This window comes from Chiloscyllium punctatum, chromosome 23, assembly GCF_047496795.1.
Source record: "Chiloscyllium punctatum isolate Juve2018m chromosome 23, sChiPun1.3, whole genome shotgun sequence".
Lineage (NCBI taxonomy): Eukaryota > Metazoa > Chordata > Chondrichthyes > Orectolobiformes > Hemiscylliidae > Chiloscyllium > Chiloscyllium punctatum.
Window position 1 is genome coordinate 70,277,612 of NC_092761.1, and position 19,457 is coordinate 70,297,068.

Here is a 19,457-nt window from a genome sequence, read left to right on the forward strand (position 1 = left end):
TGCAAAACAAGAAAGGTCAGCAACTTACCCCTCTATAGAAGTGATACAAGATAAACTCCATTTTAAAGTAGCTGACATATCAAATGCATGTTATTTATTTGACTAATTTTCATAGTTCCCATGGTCCAGCTAATACTTTTGTTGAGTTATTTGCTTTCTGATGCACCTAGCTGTTTACGAGGTCATAAAATGTAGAATTGACTGGAACAACATGACAGTGGATGGAATACACCAATCCAAACAGTTTCTTTTACAATGAGTTTTCCATTTCACTATTGCTGTTGAGAGAACACAATTGTCCTGTGGCGGCAAGGGGGTGAAACTTACCTGAATGACATCTGGCACTAATGTTCCTTGCCACAGCAGCACAACAAGATTTTACGTATTGAAAAAAACTGGTCATATGCAATAAGAACAATTTAGAGGGAATACTGTCCTGCAAACAGCATGGCTGCAGTATTTTACTGAACTTCTTTCACAATTGAGTTATTTTTGAGGAAGTAACCAAGAAAGTTGATGAAGGCAGAGCGGTAGATATTATTTATATGGACTTTAGTAAAAGCTTTGGTAAGGTTCCGCATGGTAGACTGATCAGTAAAGTTAGATCACGAGATTCTGAGTGAGCTTGCCAATTAGGTACAAAAATGGTTTGATAGTAGAAGACAAAGTGGTGGTAGAGGTTTGCTTTTCAGACTGGAGGCCTGTGACCAGCGGTGTTGCACAGGGATTGCTACTGGGTCCACTTTCGTTTGTCATTTATATCAATGATTTGGATGAGAACATAGGAGACTTGGTTAGTGAGTTTGCGGATGACACCAAAATTGGTGGTATAGCAGGCAGTAAAGAGGGTTATCCATGATTATAAAAGAGGTCTATATCAATTGGGTCAATGGGCTGAAGAGTGGGAGGTAAGAGTTTAATTTGGATAAATGGGAGGTATTGCATTTTGGCAGAACAAGCAAGGGGATGACTTGTACAATTAATGGTAGGGCCCAAGGTAGTATTGTCAATTACAGACTCAGCAGTTCAGTTACATAACTTGCATCACAGGTAGACAGTGTGGTTAAGAAAGCATTTAGCATGCTTGCCTTCATTACTCATATCTCTGAGTTTAGGAGTTGGGACATTAGTGGTGAGGGCTCTTCTGGAGTAGCGTGCAGTTCTATTTGCCCTGTTATAGGAAGATTATTATTAAACTGGAGAGGGTTCAGACTGATTTACCAGAATGTTGCTGGGAATAGAGGGCTTGAGTTATAAAAATAGTCTGTATAGGCTCAGACATTTTTCACTGGAGCTTAGAACGTTGAAGGGTTATCTTATCGAGGTTTATAAACTCACGAGAGGCATAGATTAGATGAAAAGCAAGGTTTTTTTCCCTAAGGTAGCAGAATTCAAAACTTAGGGGCATATTTTTAATGCGAGAGGAGACAGATTTAAAAAAGACACGAGGGGCTTTTTTTACATAAACAGTGGTTTGTGTGGAATGAAAGGCCAGAGGAAGTGGTGGATGCAAGTACAGCTACAATATTAAAAAGACATTTGGATAAGTACACGAACAGGAAATGTTTGGAAGGATATGGGTCAAACGAGGCAGGTGGGACTGGTTTAGTTTAACAAGGTTGACATGGACAAGTTGGACTGAAGGGTCTGTTTTCATGTTGTATGACTATGACCCAATAAATTGATTCATTATGATAAAAAAAATATGTAATGGAATGCAGTGAGCCACTGAATAAAATACAGAAATGTTAAAGTAACGAAAAAATCTATATTACTGATAGTGCACAAATCCTTTGCAAATTAAAAAAATGATAGATATGATATTGGTTCTGAAGGGAAAAATTAAATACCAACTTTAGGTTATGGTTCATTTTTCAGTTTAATCTATAAGTGGACTTGAAACCTGGTGAAGCTTTAATTCATTTTAGTTTCTGACAGTGCGTCAATGTAAGACTAAGTGCTGCGGGTGCAAATGCCCACGCACCCAAGTGTCCTTTTATTTAGATACTACACTCTTATTTTTCATGAACTGGAAATTGCAAGACTGCCTTTAGAACTCTGAACTCACTCACTTAAATTATGGAGATCAGAGACAGTAAAAATTAGTACTGGTTTACTTACAGGTAACTTTAGTGATGCTACCAGGCATGGGTCAGAGTTTGGTCAAATAAACTTAGCCACAGAATTCTGTTGTTTAATTGACATTTCAATTACTGAAATATCACCAAACAGATGTGGAAATATAACTTTGTGTTTCTAATTTACAATTTGCACATTGTAGGAAAATATTTGCTTACCCTAAGTATTACAAAAGAACAAAAAAAGAGATTGCAATACTGTACTGACTTTCATTCCCTCGATTCTTAAAATCACTGAACTAAAAATCTTCATTATGATCAATGTTTCCCCTTGCCCAAATTCCACTCTGATGCAACAGTTAAGGTCAGATGTCTATTAACAATCAAAGGAAGAGGAAAGGAAATGAAAAAAAGGAAATTTCCTCATTTTTGGAACTAATAAGTTACAGCTGACTTTGTAAAGGAGAGTATTTTATGACCTTCCCTCACAGGACCTTTTGAAAAGCAGTGCAAAAATCCCAGAAAATGAATGCATCTGATCCTCTCACTCAGCGATTATAAAACATTTTTTTTTGCATTTTGAGGGTGATGAGCACTTTCCTACGTACTGTACACATATCTGGATTACAATTCCACATACAACAAACAAATGCATGCTGTTTATGGATTCAACTATTTGTTGGTAAAAATTTTTAAGAAGTTACTTCCAATGTGAAAAAGAAATTCAATACAGAAAGAACCGATTTTTATGGGATGCCATGCTCACTTTCATTCTTCCATTTCAGGTGACCCAAAATCTTGAACATTGTAACTGTGTGCAATTCTATAAGGGCAGATAGACCAATTAGTGCAATTCAATTAAATCCTGTAATGGTTTACTGATATGTAAACTTTGCTAGATGAACCAGATTCCATCCTCAAACAGTTAATATGTTTTCTCATTCGACAAGAAACCTGGCTTACTGGAAGCAGAGCTACCTTAGAAGCATTTGGGGCACTAATATCTTGAGGGGGTGGGGGTGGGAGCGGGAGGTGGAGGTGGGGATTTGCTAATGCTCTCCAGGTGGGCTTAAACTAATTCAGCAGGGGGATGGGAACCCAAATTGCAGTTTGCGTATACAGGTGGGTCAGAGTAGTGAGGTCAGGGTTTCAAAGTTGCATAAGGGGATCAGGAAGCAAAATGTTGGTTTGAAGTGCTTCTACTTCAACACCAGAAGCATTGTCAGTCAAGGACAGTATTACGGTGGCAGGAAGGACGTTGGAGGACTCGTCTACTCGTGTTGTATGGGCTGAGATTACAAACAGGAAAGGAGGTCACCCTGTTGGGAGTTTTCTACAGGTCTTCGAATGGTTCGAGAGGAAAGGGTAGCAAAGGTGATTCTGGATAGTTGTTATGGGGGACTTTAACTTTCCAAATATTGATTAGGAATACTATACTTTAAGTATTTTAGACGGGTCAGTTTTTGTCCAATGTGTTCAGGAAGTTTCCTGATACATTATGTCGACAGGCCAACAAGGGGCAAGGCCACATTACATTTGGTACTAGGTAACAAATCTGGCCAGGTGTTAGATTTGGAGGTAGATGAGCACTTTGGTGATAGTGACCACAATTCGGTTACGTTTACCTTAGCAATGGAAAGGGATAGATTCATATAGCAAGGCAAGAGTTATAGCTGGGGGAAAGACAGCTGTGCGATTAGGCAAGATTTAGGAAACATAGGCTGGGGAAGGAAACTGCAGGGGATGGGCACATGTTGAAATGCAGAGCTTATTCAAGGACCAGCTACTGGTTTACTAAGGAAGTTGAATCACTTGTGAAGAGGAAGAAGGCGGCTTATGTTAGGATGAGAGGTGAAGGCTCAGTTAGGGTGCTTGAGAGTTACAGGTTAACTAGGAAAGATCAAAAGAAAAAGAGTTAAGAAGAACCAGGAGGGGACATGCGAAATTGTTGGCGGATAGGATCAAGGAAAACCCTAAGGCTTTCTATAGGTATATCAGGAATAAAAGAATGACTAGAGGAAGATTAGGGCCAATCAAGGACAGTAGAGGGAAGTTGTGTATGGAGTCACAGGAGATAATGGAAGCGCTAAATGAACACTTTTCATCAGTATTCACACTAGAAAAAGATAATATTGGTGAGGAGAATATTGAGATACAGGCTACCAGACTAGATGGGATTGAGATTCACAAGGAGAAGGTGTTAGCAATTCTGGAAAGTGTAGAAATAAATAAGTCCTCTCGGATTCTCTGGGAAGTCAGGAAGGAGAGTGCCGAGCCTTTGACTTTGATCTTTATGTATTCATTGTCTATAGGAACAGTACGAGAAGACTGGAAGATAGCAAATGTTGTACCCTTGTTCCAGAAGGGGAGGAGAGACAACCTTGGTAATTATAGACCAGTGAGCTTTACTTTGGTTGTGGGTAAAGTGTTGGAAAAGGTTATAAGAGATAGGATTTATAATCATCTAGAAAGGAATAAATTGATTAGGGATAGTCAACACAGTTTTGTGAAGGATAGGACGTGCCTCATAAACCTTACTGAGCTCTTTGAGAAGGAGACCAACCAGGTGGATGAGGGTAAAGCTGTGGTGTATATGGATTTCAGCAAGGTGTTTGATAAGGTTTTGGAGTATTGTGTACAGTTCTGGTCACCATGTTATAGGAAAGATGTGGAAGCTTTGGAATGGGTTCAGAGGAGATTTACTCAGATGCTACTTGGTATGGAGGGAAGATCTCATCAAGAAAGGCTGAGGGATTTGAGGTTGTTTTCATTGGAGAGAAGAAGGTTGAGAGGTGACTTAATTGAAACATATAAGATAATCAGAGGGTTAGATAGGTGGACAGTGAGAGCCTTTTTCCTCGGATGGTGATGGCTAGCACGAAGGGGCACACTTTAAATTGAGGAGTGATAGATATAGGACAGATGTCAGAGGTAGTTTCTTTAGAAAGTAGTAGGGGCATGGAACGCACTGCCTGCAACAGTAGTACACTCGCCAACATTAAGGGCATTTAAATGGTCATTGGACAGACATATGGATAAAAATGGAATCGTGTCGGTTAGGTGGGCTTCAGATTGGCTTCACACGTCAGCGCAACATTGAGGCCAAAGAGCTTGTACTGCGCTGTAATGTTCTATGTTCTATTTTCGATTTGTCAGTGTGTGAGGACATGGGATCCTGCTATCTCAAGCACAAGAATGATGTGCATCAAGAGGCTCGGTTACATAAAGAGAACTCTGCAATTCTAAAATTCTAAAAGTAATATTTTCGAATGGACTTTTCTTTTAGAGTAAGTTTAATTTTAGTTCAGGCTTTAACATAATAAAAATGACTCAAGTGTCTTCACAGAAGTGTTAGCAGGCCAAATTTCTACATAAAGATGTTAGGACAAGTGACCAACAATCTGGTGAAGGAGGTAGGTTTTAAGAAGCTGCAGAAAGTGTTGTGAAGTGCTGCAGAGCCTGAAGGAGCAAGCTCTTAAGGTTAGGATAGCTGATGGCATGGTGAAGAATTAAAATCAGAAGGAGGAGGAAAACCTGGAAGAATATAGATCTGGCAACAATTACTGAGATAGGAAAAGATGTGATTGTGGAAGGATTTGCAAAAAAGGCTGACTATTTTCAAATTGAGTAGCAGATTAAAAACCATTGTAAGTCAGCAAGCCAAAAGCGAAGGAGACTTGATTTGTGATATTGGCAGCAGAACTGGGAACTATGGACCAAATAAGAACTATTATTCTTGCATGCGTGCCTTTGCTTGGTGTTTATTTAATGGACATTCTAAGCATTTCTGGATTAGTTCCACATGCTTAAGCATCACCAGGACCTCATATAACAACTCCATTTACTATTTAAAAAGGACAGCCAAATTCTCAATCACTCAATGGGCATGTATACCCTTGAGTTTAGAAAGAGAGAGGGGATATGATTGAGACATATAAGATTATTAAAGATTTGGACACTCTGTCGGCAGGAAACATGTTTCCACTGATGGGTGAGTGCCAAACCAGAGGACACAGCTTAAAAATACGGGGTAGACCATTTAGGACAGAGATGAGGAGAAACTTCTTCACCCAGAGAGTGGTGGCTGTGTGGAATGCTCTGCCCCAGAGGGCAGTGGAGGCCCAGTCTCTGGATTCATTTAAGAAAGAGTTGGATAGAGCTCTCAAGGATAGTGGAATGAAGGGTTATGGAGATAAGGCAGGAACAGGATACTGATTAAGGAAGATCAGCCATGATCATATTAAATGGTGGTGCAGGCTCGAAGTGCAGAATAGCCTACTCCTGCACCTATTGTCTATTGTCTTAAGTCAATTTCTTTTAATCCAATTCAACACGCTGTTAGTTATGACTTAAAGCTCTAGTTGTGCATGCATACTTCCACCATGAGAATACTGGCGCATTTGCGAAATGGAACAATTTCACTTTTCACCATGGTCACATCAAGGTACTCAGGAGGGATGGAGCATTAAACTGGTGTTCTTCAGGGTTCTATCTGGACAGAAGTGGAAAATTCAATTTTACACAATGTACATGAATAGCACTGACAGAAAAGCTATCGGGGCTATTGCTGAGCTGGGAACAGTGAGGAAGATAGAGAAATGAAATGCTAAGCTCAATTCCCCAGATGCCTTTGACATTTTTTATTTTGATAACAATAATTCATCTCCCATTGGACACAGATTTCGGAGTTCCTGTCAGCTATTTTCCCTTGAGGACAAAATTACCACACAATGTTTCAACAACATCCGGAAAAGCAAACTGGCAAACAAAAGTAAGTCAAAGCGACTCATAAATCTTCCTAACTGATGCTTCTTGAAATAATGGGGTTCCAACTATGCCCAATCATCACGATTTTCTCATAGACTTGCAGGACAGTGTTCACGGAGCTACTGGATGCCAAAAATGGCAAATAGCTGTGGTTCTCAACACTAACATTCGATACTTTCATAAGTACAAATAACTGTAGGCAGTTGACTTGGAAACCTAGACCAATTATTTGAGGCAACATTAATACCAGAGCAAAAGCAAATACTATGGAAGCTTGACATCCATAATAAAAGCAGGAAGTGCTGGAGAAACCTAGCAGGTTTGGCAGCATCTGTGGAGAGAGAAACTAGAGTTATGATTTGAGTCTGATACAAATCTTCTGAATGGAAACAATGAAAAAATGTTGTTTTTAATGTTGTTGACTGGAAGAGGAGAAGGAAGAGGAACAAGTGAAACAGATTGTAAGGGTGCCCAGAGTAAATGACAAAGGGAGTGCTAATGGTGGTAAAGGATGAATAGTGATGTAAAATAGGTATAAGTTAAGATGAGAAAATGAGAAATGAGTTCACCACTTAGAGCAAAGTCAACATGACATAAGCTAAGACAGGAATTATGCATTGGAAATGGAGGTCCCCTTTAAATTTGTACTTTAGCATTCAAAAATTTAGTATTTCGTGTGTAGCATGAAACCTCAAATAAGTATTACTAGTCTTATGTGAACATAAACAAATGATTTATCCAGCAGTAGATTACCTTTTTAGGAGTGTGGTGTTTTTCAAAATAAGAAGGCTTTGTTCTTAGAAGGACTGAAAATAAACCTGCAAATGGAAGTGGGCAAAAAGGCTATGGCCATTCTGGCATCATGCGTCTGAAAGTGCTCAGAGTATGATCAACACATAACACACAAACAACACCCAGAATAAAGCATATTGATAGGGATCAATGCACAGGAATGGTCACAAGAGGATCCAAAGGAACTAGCAACTGTCTTTTATTGGAAAGATCAGGAAATCCCTGACATCAGCCTGAGGAAAGAACAAAAACTTTGCTAACAAAGACTTTAAGACATCTGGGATGTGCCAGCAAGCTGCATCTATTCATAGACCTGATAGCTTAAAATCCTGATAGCTGAAAAGCCCAGGCCCCCTAATCTATCTCTGCATTTCCCATGACTAATCCACCTCGCCTGCAAATCCTGAACACTATGGACAATTTAGCATGGCCAATACACCCAGTTTGTACATCTTTGGACTGTGGGAGGAAACTGAGCACCTAGTGGAAACCCACACAGACACAGGGAGAATATACACTCCACACAGAGAGTCACCTGAGGGTGGAATTGAACCCTGGTCCCTAGTGCTGTGAAGAAACAGTGCTAACCACTGATCCACTGTACCTCCTCATATTCCTCCATTTTACAGAATAGCTTTGTGATTAGTAAAGCGTTCTCATTTATTAAGAGTCATATATTTCCTTTTTTAACAAATTAACTATTGTACCACATCTAAACTGCTGCTTCTCAATGAGCTATCAGAAAATTTCAGACAAATCAAACAAACTGCCAACTGTCTACATCAGACAATTTCAATCATGAACCCACTGAAATCAATGGGGGAGGGTAAGGCGTATAAGAAAAATAGAGAGCAAGGTCATGGACTGAAACGGAGTCCAAGAGGCTGTAAAGTGCCTGCATTGAAATTGAGGGGCTATTCCTCTTGGACACTTGGACACTTTACAGCCTCTGGGACTCAATGCTGAGATCCACAATTTCAGAGCATGACCTCTGTACTCTATTTCTCTTCCATCTCCTCACCCCGCCCCAGCCGTATATTGTTGACTTTACTCTCAGCAGAGCGAACCCATTTTCTCCTTTTCACATCTTCATTTCCACCCGTTTTACATTTCCATCTGATGACATCATATTGGGCTTGACGCATTTTTCTCTCTCTCCACAAATACGAGAGTACTTAGCAATAAAGTCATTTCAATGGTATTTGCAAATTAGAATTTTAACTACAATTGGGGTCAGTAAATTAGCTATGAAATTTCCCAATAATACTGGGACATTGTTTTAAAATCATCTTAAGGAAAACACTGTAACCCTAATTTATTGTCAGTGTACTGGTGAAAGAGTCAAATGGAGAAGTGTTCAATTTGGAAAAATATTAATGTACAGATCTCCAATTGTGGTTCCATACCTGAATAGATCAGATAAAATGTAACCACAAGCAGAAAAAAAACAAAATATCCCAAAACTGGAAAGAAGCTAATACAATTTTCCGGTTGTAAATTGATTTGGTTTATGATCCTACTTCATTCAATTCTGCTCCGTATTTGGTGAAATACTATTTCATTATACTTTTCGATGGCGAAGAGGGTTGGTGACATCTATATGGCTTTAAGTCTAGGAAACGATTCAACAGATATCAATTTTAAGTGGGTCCATTCTGCCTCTCTTTATCCATGCCCCGGATTGATCCGCATTGTCTAGCTATTCATGTTTTTAAGAATGAATCTTTTTTGCTGTGGTATATTTTTGCTTTATATTTGCAGTTCCTTCTAATCTCAGATGATGCAGTTATAGTCAAGTTATGATTTAATGTAATACAGCATGCAAAATGATATATTTGATCAGCATGCATATAATTTATCTTAACCAAATGGTTTGTCTTCTGACCTGCGTAAAAGCTACAACAATGTTGTTAAAGAAAGTGTTCACTTTCCATTTCATTATACTCAAGCTCCCCTTAAAATGAAGTTACCATTGTTCCAGAGGACCAAAGATTGTTCTCTCATCACCTTTCCCTTCATGGTGACCTTAGCCAATGCAGAAATTGAACTGCACTGTTACTGCCATTCTGCATTGTGAACAAGCTGAGCAGCCAACTGAACTAACTGACCTCCCAAGCTGAGGTAAATGTTACTTTGTGTGAGCTCTCTCTATCCACGCCCCGGATGATTTTACAAACCTCTATAAGTTCATCCCTCAGCCTCCAATGCCCCAGAGAAAACAGCCTCAGCCTATTCAGCCTCTCCCTATAGCCCCAACCCCCCTACACGGCAAAAATCTTGCAGATCTTTTCAGAATCCTTTCAAGTTTCACAACATCTTTCCTATAGCAGGGAGTTAAGTTACAAGTGATACTGTTCTGGGATTGGATATTCTGTGAAGGATACTACTGGGAAACAGATTGAAACATTGCTTTGCTGCTGAGGCTGAGTACTTTTTAAACTCATGTATAGAGCTTCTCTTTTGTTTTTTTGTGCAATAAACTTTTGTTCTAGTGTTTAAGAACATTAGCGGCCTCACATAATGTTCAGCTTATGGCAACCAATTGAAAAAAATACAATTTATCAAGTTAGGTTCAGTCTGAGGTTTGAGTCATCTGGGATGACTATCGACTGGAATCATTACAATCTAAACTCAACATATTTGACCAAGAGTTTGAAAGAAATCTGCCATTCTCATTTGATTTCACCTAAATCTGACTCTAGATCTGCAGTCATATCATTGTTTCAGAGACAGTTTGGAACAGTCTAGGAAGCCACTCAGTAGTAGGTAGCTGTCCGCCATTTTCCTCAAAGGCAATTAGGGTTAACCAACAAATCCTTGTGAGCCTTGTATTTCACGGAAGAATAAAAAAAAGTTGTTAAACGATTGACAACAGTATATAGCAAATCTTTAAACTGCTTTCACTTTTGCCTCTCTTGCCATAGCATCCTTTAATCAAAAAGATCATATGTTACAACTTTGGAAGTGGGATTGATTAAAATCATGCAAATTCCCATCCTGGATTATTTTTTGGCAGTTTTCAATATCTTGACATAAAGCACACTGTAGATGCAGTTTTTGCAATGTGCTCCATGCATTGTTTGACCTTTCACATATTGTTAGGAGTGCTCAAGGGGCAATGCCTCAGACGTACCTCCATGTATCTACTTGATCAGATTTCTTGATTAACTGGGAAGCCCTATGAAGGGCCATGGCCTATCAAAATTGTAGTACAAAAGTAAGATAAAGGATGACATTATTCTGCAATAAATATTTGAATTTATGTAGCATTTTTAATCTAGGAAAAGATATCTTCGGTGTTTTACTCCAGTGTAACCAAAAAGTGCAACCTTCTTTGGTTCATCATCCAGCGTTTTGGTGATAATCTGTCGCAAAGACAGAATTCCTTCAGCACAGTAACCATGGTGGGTGTTAAATACACAACTATCATTCATACATTGAGTAAAATGTAATAAATGAGTATTTAGCTTAAAAGGCTAAATGTCTGAAAATAGATGCAAGGGCACAAACTGGAAGCTACCAGCATGGGACAGAAATTAAATAAGGACAAACAAGAACACTTGTAAAGAATGCCATTCCAAACTATCAGCTCAATTCTATCTAGACAAAAGAAGGGGTAAAAAAGGACAGCAACTTGAGTTGGCCTTACTTTTATCAGGTTTAGGCGGTCATACTGAGAAAAGAAACACAAATAGAAAAAAATCAACAGGAGAAAGCAAAGAATTACAAGTAGTCATGCACTAGTTTCAGTTAAGAAAAGAATAATACATTCTACAAGAGTTTGGTGGTTACACCAAATTTTAGTTTACAAGATTATTTATTAAATAAAGAGTCCCAGTATAATATAATCTTATAATCTTCGTTATGTTACTGCTGGATTGAAATTCCATTAAAAACTAACAAGGTCGAGTTCACAAATGACAAAATTCAGATTGCCAACAGCCTAAGAGCTGATTACCTAAGTATTGTGGATGCTTTCAACAAGAACAAAAATGAATTATGAAACATTACCAAGGATTGCGACTCTCACAACAAGAGGAATATCAGTTGAAGTTCATAAATGACCCACCACACAGGGATACTTCGGGGGTTTTTATTTTCCTATTCTTGCTTATATACATCTCAAAAACTGAGACTAACACCTGTTTGCAAATATTCCGTTGGACTCTTTAAAATACTTTGTTCTCTCATAACAATGTGCAAGACAAATTTGACTTGAAGCAAAAAATGATTTAAATCAAAGTTATTTCTGAGTGATGTTTATTGCAATTCTATGAAAACTTGCTCTGAGGAGAGGATACAGCAATGTAAATCAAGAAAAGTTGCATCTAATTGGATATGAATAGAACATGCTTTTTTTTCATAACAAACTAACGTGAAGAAAACGTTAAGAGAATGACATTAATCAAATAAACAGCGAACAAAAATTGTTAAAAGATACTGGACATTTACAGAAAAAAGCTGAAGATGGATGTGAAATATATTTTACTTTTCATCTATTTTTATAAATTGTTTTCATCTGAGCCTCTGTAACTTGCAGAGCTGTGAACTATCATATTGTCACTTTTAATGATGCACATAACATAGACACAAGTTCATAATTAATGACATTCCACAGTTGACTGATAGAAAAATTGCACTGCCCCATCCAGGAGGCAACTAGAAATTAACAGCCAACACAAACAGCTGGCTGTGTGACATATCATTTCTTTCAATGGCATCATTAACTGATTTGCTCATGATCAAAACCATTAATTATTAATACAAATTTATTCAAAACACCACAAGAGCATCAAATGTTAGGATTATATAAAACTTCTTTCTCGCTTATTGCCTCTTTTATTTCTGCTCACCAGCTATATTAGTTACCTGTGAAGTGGGCTGACCTGTTGTAATTCCCAACCTAAGATGGCATGAAGTGTCATGATCACAGATCATAAGTCCAGATCACCTATAGACATACTGCACTCTAATTCAAACTTCTGCTTTTTGTTTTAAAATAAAGAGACAAAATGATAGCTCATGTAAATCTAGTGGCAATTTGGAGAGACACCCTGCAATGTGATGACCAATATGTTGTCATGGAATATTCAAAGGAGTGAACATAAAAAGTGGAGAAATGTATTGCAATCTGGCAATTCCCTCAGGCTGTGAACATTATGGAAGGAAAAAACAGCAGTCTGGGTAAGAGATATGTTTGTGCCTTCCCCTTTCAAGAATACACACAAGCTTAAAAGCCTATAAATTAGCTCGCTGAGCTTGAAGGTTTGTTTTCATGTTTCGTCATCATACTCAATAACATCATCAGTGAGAGTGCCTAATGAAGGACTGGTGGTATGTACCGCCTCTCTATTTATAGGTCTTGGTTTCTTAAGGCGGGTGATGTCAGTTCCAGTTGTTGTTTTCAAGGCAAGGTAGATATGATCTAAATTGATGTATCTATTGGTTAGAATTCCAAGCCTCTAAGAATTCTCATGCATGTCTTTGTTTCACCTGCAGTCCCAGTCAAAATGGTGTCCTTCCTTGTCAGTATGTACAGAAACTACTGAGAGTGGGTCATGTCTTTTGTTGGTCAGTTGGTGTTCATGTATCCTGGTGTCCAGTTTCCTGCTAGTTTGTCTGATGTACTGTTTTTTTACAGTTCTTGCATGGTATCTTGTAAATGACGTTGATTTTGCTGGTAGTATGTAATGGACCCTGCAGGTTCATTAGTCGCTGTATAAATGTGTTGGTAAGTTTGTGGGCTACCATAATGTCAAAGGGTCTGAGTAGTCTAGAAGTCAATTCTGATATGTCTTTGATGTAAGGCTATGTGTATCTAGTTTTTGGTTGCATTGTGTCTGCTTGTTTGGGTTTGCTTCTGAGGAATTGGCGGATTGTATTTACTGGGTGCCCGCCTTTCTTGAAAACATTGTACACATTTTTCTTCTGCTTTTTGTAGTTCTTGGGTGCTACAGTGTGGTGTTGAAAATAATCATAGCCTCCTTACCTGGTCCATCAACATAACAGACGAGCCAAACAACTCTACCAAAAACTAAAACACCTAATTGAAGATTCACGCCACTCCATTCACTCCACCCAAAATAATCCTGAAAACCAACAAAGACACCAAGACAGAAGAGGATAAAATAATGGTCTCCTTTGACATTACAGGCCTTTTCACATCAATTAACATCGACCTGGCCAAAGAAACACTGGCATAATTACTAGGAAAACCAGGACCACAAACACCAGAGAGCACCAACTTCATCAGCGAAGACAACAGACTTAAACGAGTGGACCTGTGCCTTACCACCCACTTCACATTCAATAAAAAAACCTACAAACAAATCAACGGAACACCAATGGGATCACCAATATCAGGGCTCATAGCAGAAGCAGTAATGCAGAGACTTCGACAAGCTGCCCTCACATTTACCCAACCCAAACTTTGGGTCCGCTATGTAGATGACACCTTTATCTTCACAGAACAGGACAAATTAGAGGAAACATACAACACCATCAACAATATCCTGACAGGCATGAAACCCACAAAAGAGGAGGAGAACAACAACAAATTCCTGCTCCTAGACATGACAGTTGAACGTAGTTAACGGAGAACTTCAAACCAGCATCTACAGAACAACAATAATCACAGACCAAGTATTTAACTTCAGAAGCATTCAACACAGTACCCACAAACAGAACTGCATCAAGACATTATTTCAAGACACTGCAGCACCCAAGAACTAAAAAAAGCAGAAGAAAAATATCAATACAACATTTTCAAGAAAAAAAACAGGTATCCAGTAAACACAATCCGCTGATTCCTCAGAAACAAACCCAAACAAGCAGACACAATGCAACCAAAAACTATAGCCACACTGCCTTACATCAAAGACATATCAGAAACAACTTCCAGACTACTCAGACTCCTTGGCATCATGGTAGTCCACAAACCTACCAACACAATTAAACAGCGACTAATGACCCTACAGGATCCATTAGATACTACCAGCAAAACTAATGTCATCTGTTTCCATGTTGTACATCTCTATGACAATGACTACTTACAAGATACCATGCAAGAACTACATGGGACAAACTAGCAGGAAACTGGCCACCAAGATACTTGAACACCAACTGGCCACGAAAAGACACGATCCACTCTCAGTAGTTTCTATACATACTGACAAAGAAGGACACCATTTTGACTGGGACAACACACACATCCTTGAACAGGTGAAAGAAAGACACACGAGAATTCTTCGAGGCATGGCATTCTAACCAGAACTCCATCAATAAACACTTCGATGTAGATTGTACCTACTTTCCTTGAAAACAACAACTGGAAATGTTCAAGTTTCACAACATCTTTCCAATAGGAAGGAGAACGGAATTGCATGCAATATTCCAATAGTGGCCTAACCAATGTCCCGTACAGCCGCAACATGACCTCCCAACTCCTGTACTCAATACTCTGACCAGTAAAGGAAAGCATACCAAACACCTTCTTCACTATCCTATCTACCTGTGACTCCACTTTCAAGGAGCTATGTACCTGCACTCCAAGGTTTCTTTGCTCAGCAACACTTCCTAGGACCTTATCATTAAGTGTATAAGTCCTGTTAAGAAACCAAGACCTATGAATAGAGAGGTGGTACATACCACCAGTCCTTCTCTGGATACTCTCACTGATGATGTTACCTAGTATATTGACGAAACATCTGAAAACAAACCTTCAAGCTCAGCGAGCCAACTTATAAACTTATCATCAACCTGAGCTACAAATCTTCTCAAAAATGGCTTAAAAGCCTGTTCAACCCTTGTCTACATGTGCATGTAGAAGGAGGTGCGTGAGTTGAGGTAGTCATATGTACTAGCCTGTGTTCAAGTACTAGTGTGTTGTGAAGACCACAGTAAAAGCACCAGCCTCTAGTTACTCCTGCACCGCAAGTGAAGTACTCTTCACTCAATGGTACAAACCTGCTAGCCACCATTTAAAAAGAAAAAGGACAAAATAGCTTTAAACAACCTGATCGAGAGATTATTCTTTCGACTGTTGCATCAATACATGGTAGGATGCAATTCTGTGGTGCTAAATGTCTTGCGCTGTCTCATTAAAGTAATTTCAGCAAGATCTAATTAAATTTTATCTCCCCTACCCAAACATAACAAAGTCAAGTATTGTATTTCTGTGATAATCATAACCATGACAAGAGGAAGAATTAAATCTGACATATTTCTAGTCTAAATGACAACACTACAAAAGGCAATGTAGTACAAACAAAAGCTACACAACAAGGAAGGAGGCCAGTTAACCCATTACGTTCATGATGGCTATCTATACGTGCAACTCAGACAGTACCATTCCTTGCATTTTCTCTGCAGTCCTGCATTTAATCAAAGTCATAGAGATACACAGCACGGAAACCGACCCTTCGGTCTAACCCGTCCATGCTGACCAGATATTCCAACTCAATCTAGTCCCACCTGCCAGCACCTGACCCATATCCTTCCAAACCCTTCCTATTCATATACCCATCCAAATTCCTTTTAAAAGTTGCAATTGTACTAGCCTCCACCACTTCCTCTGGCAGCTCATTCCAAACATGTACCACCCTTTGTGTGAAAAATTTGTCCCTGAGGTCCCTTTTAAATCTTTCCCCTCTCACCATAAACCTAGGCCCTCTAGTTACGGACTCCCCCCACCCCAGGGAAAAGACTTTGTCTATTTATCCTATCCAGCCCCTCATGATTTTGTAAACCTGTATTAAGGTCACCCCTCAGCCTCCGATACTCCAGGGAAAATAGCCCCGGTCTGTTCAGCGAGTCCTTATAGCTCAAATCTTCCAACCCTGCCAATATCCTTGTAAATCTTTTCTGAACCCTTTCAAGTTTCACAACATCTTTCCAATAGGAAGGAGAACGGTATTGCATGCAATATTCCAACAGTGGCCAAACCAATGTCCTGTACAGCCGCAACATGACCTCCCAACTCCTGTACTCAATACTCTGACCAGTAAAGGAAAGCATACCAAACACCTTCTTCACTATCCTATCCACCTGCGACTCCACTTTCAAGGAGCTATGAACCTGCACTCCAAGGTTTCTTTGTTCAGCAACACTTCCTAGGACCTTATCATTAAGTGTATAAGTCCTGTTAAGATTTGCTTCCCCAAAATGCAACACCTTGCATTTATCTGAATTAAACTCCATCTGCCACTTCTCAACCCAACGGCCCATCTGATCAAGATCCCATTGTAATCTGAGGTAATCTTCTTCGCTGTCCACCACACCTCCAACTCTGGTGTCATCCGCAAACTTACTAACTGTACCTCTTAAGCTTGCATCAAAATCATTTATGTAAATGACAAAAAGTAGAGGACCTAGCACCGATCCTTGTGGCACTCCACTGGTCAAAGGCCTCCAGTCTGAAAAACAACCCTCCACTACCACTCCCTGTCCTCTACCTTTGAACCAGTTCTGTATCCAAATGGCCAGTTCTCCCTGTATTCCATGAGATCTAACTTTGTTAACCAATCTTCCATGGTGAACCTTGTCAAACACCCTACTGAAGTCCATACAGATTAGATTCCTTACAGTGTGGTAACAGGCCCTTTGGCCCAACCAGTCCACATCGACCCTCTGAAGAGCAACCCACCCAGGCCTGTTTCCCCTCTGACTAATGCACCTAACACTATGGGCAATTTAGCATGGCCAATTCACCTGCCCTGCACATCTTCTGCATTGTGGGAGGAAACTGGAGCACCCGGAGGAAACTCACGCAGTCACGGGGAGAATGATCAAACTCCACACAGACAGTCACCTAAAGCTGGAATCGAACCTGGGACCCTGGTGCTGTGAGGCAGCAGTGCTAACCACTGAGCCACCATGCTGCCCCTATCGCTCTACCCTCATCAATCCTCTTCGTCACTTCTTCAAAAAACTCAATCAAGTTTGTGAGACATGATTTCCCACACACAAAGCCATGTTGACTATCCCTAATCAGTCCTTGCCTTTCCAAATACAGGTACATCCTGTCCCTCAGGAGTCCTTTCAACAACTTGCCCACCACCGACGTTAGGCTCACTGGTCTATAGTTCCATGGCTTGTCCTTATCACTTTTCTTAAACAGTGGCACTACGTTAGCCAACCTCCAGTCTTCCGGAACCTCATTGTGACTATCGATGATACAAATATCTCAGCAAGAGTCCCAGCAATCATTTCCCTACTTTTCCACAGAGTTCTCGGGTACATCTGATTTATCCATTTTTATGCATTTCAAGACATCCAGCACTTCCTCTTCTGTAAGACGGAAGTTTTCAAGATGTCACCATCTATTTCCCTATGTTCTATATCTTCTATGTCCTTTTCCACAGTAAATACTGATGCAAAATACACATTTAGTATCTCCCTCATTTTCTGCAGCTCCACACAAAGGCCGCCTTGCTGATCTTTGAGGGGCCCTATTCTCTCCCTGGTTACCCTTTTGTCCTTTGGATTCTCCTTAACTCCATTTGCCAAAGCTATCTCATGTCCCCTTTTTGCCCTCCTGATTTCCTTCTTAAGTATACTCCTACTGCCTTTATACTCTTCTCAGGGTACATTCGATCTATCCTTTCTATACCTGATATATGCTTCCTTCTTTTTCTTAATCAAATCCTCAATTTGGATGAGGGTAAAGTGGTTGATATGGTGGGTATGGACCTCAGCAAAGCATTCAACAAGGTTTTCTATAGTAGGGTATTGCAGAAAATATGGAGGCGTGGGATTGAGGGTGATTTAGCAGTTTTGATCAGAAATTGGCTAGCTGAAAGAAGACAGAGGGTCGTGACCAATGGGAAATGTTCACCATGGAGTTCAGTTACCCATGGCATCCGTAATGACCTGCTTTGTCACTGCTGTTTGTCATTCCCATAAATGACCTGGATGAGGACATAGAAGGATGGGTTAGCAAGTTTGCGGATGACACCAAGGTTGGTGGAGTTGTGGACAGTGCTGAAGTGTGAGGTGATTCAGTTTGGAAGGAGTAACAGGAACACAGAATACTGGGCTAATGGTAAGATTCTTAGTAGTATGGATGAGAGGAGAGATATCAATGTCCATGTACATAGTTCCTGAAAGTTACTACCCAGGTTGATAAGGTTGTTAAGAAGGCAAATGGTGTGTAAGCTTTTATTGGTAGAGGGATTGAGTTTTGGAGTCATAAAGTCATGTTGAAGCTGTAAAGAACTCTGATGCAGCTGCACTTGGGATATTGCACATTATAGGCAGGAGTGGAAGCATTGGAAAGGGTGCAGAGGAAATTTAGCAGGATGTTGCCTGGTATGGAGAGAAAGTCTTATGAGGAAAGGCTGACGGACTTGAGGTTGTTTTTGGTAGAGAGAAGGAGGTTAAGAGGTGACTTAGTACATACATACAAGGTAATCAGAGGATTAGATAGGGGGAGTGTGAGAGCCTTTTTCTTCGGATGGTGATGGCTAGCATAAGGGGACATAGCTTTAAATTGAGGAGTGATAGATATAGGACAGATGTCAGAGTTAGGTTCTTTCCTCAGAGAGTAGAAAGGGCGTGGAATGCCTTGCCTGCAACAGTCATAAACTCACCACCTTTAAGGGCATTAAAATGGTGGTTGGCTAGATATGTGGATGATAATGGAATAATGTGGTTTAGATGGGATTCAGATTGGTTTTGCAGGTTGGCGCAACATCGAGGGCCAAAGGGCTCGTGTTGCACTGTAATGTTCTATGTTCGTAGGAATTCTGTTCCGCTGAAGCAACACCCCTACAGACTTAATCCTTTCAAAACCACACAGGTCCAGAAGGAAGTGGATGTGAT

The 19,457-nt window shown here is 39.8% G+C and overlaps 1 protein-coding gene and 1 long non-coding RNA gene across 14 annotated transcripts in view; one reads left to right on the forward strand and one right to left on the reverse strand.

Moving 5' to 3' along the window:
* Window positions 1–19,457, reverse strand: part of gramd1ba (GRAM domain containing 1Ba) — a 607,589-nt gene that overhangs the window by 94,253 nt on the left and 493,879 nt on the right. For 11 of the 12 annotated variants that reach the window (XM_072593157.1, XM_072593155.1, XM_072593154.1 and 8 more), the window contains one exon: window positions 11,287–11,310. The exons of the other annotated variant lie outside the window; for it this stretch is intronic. In XM_072593157.1, coding sequence (XP_072449258.1) covers window positions 11,287–11,310 — 24 coding nt within the window. The remainder of the gene's footprint in view (window positions 1–11,286; window positions 11,311–19,457) is intronic. 12 annotated transcript variants of the gene reach the window in all.
* The window catches only part of LOC140494130 (uncharacterized), a 111,797-nt gene that overhangs the window by 27,408 nt on the left and 64,932 nt on the right, over window positions 1–19,457 (forward strand). Inside the window, exon 3 of one of the 2 annotated variants that reach the window (XR_011963908.1) lies at window positions 6,758–6,849. The exons of the other annotated variant lie outside the window; for it this stretch is intronic. This is a non-coding gene — a long non-coding RNA (uncharacterized lncRNA). Of the gene's footprint in view, window positions 1–6,757; window positions 6,850–19,457 lie in introns of those variants that run through there. 2 annotated transcript variants of the gene reach the window in all.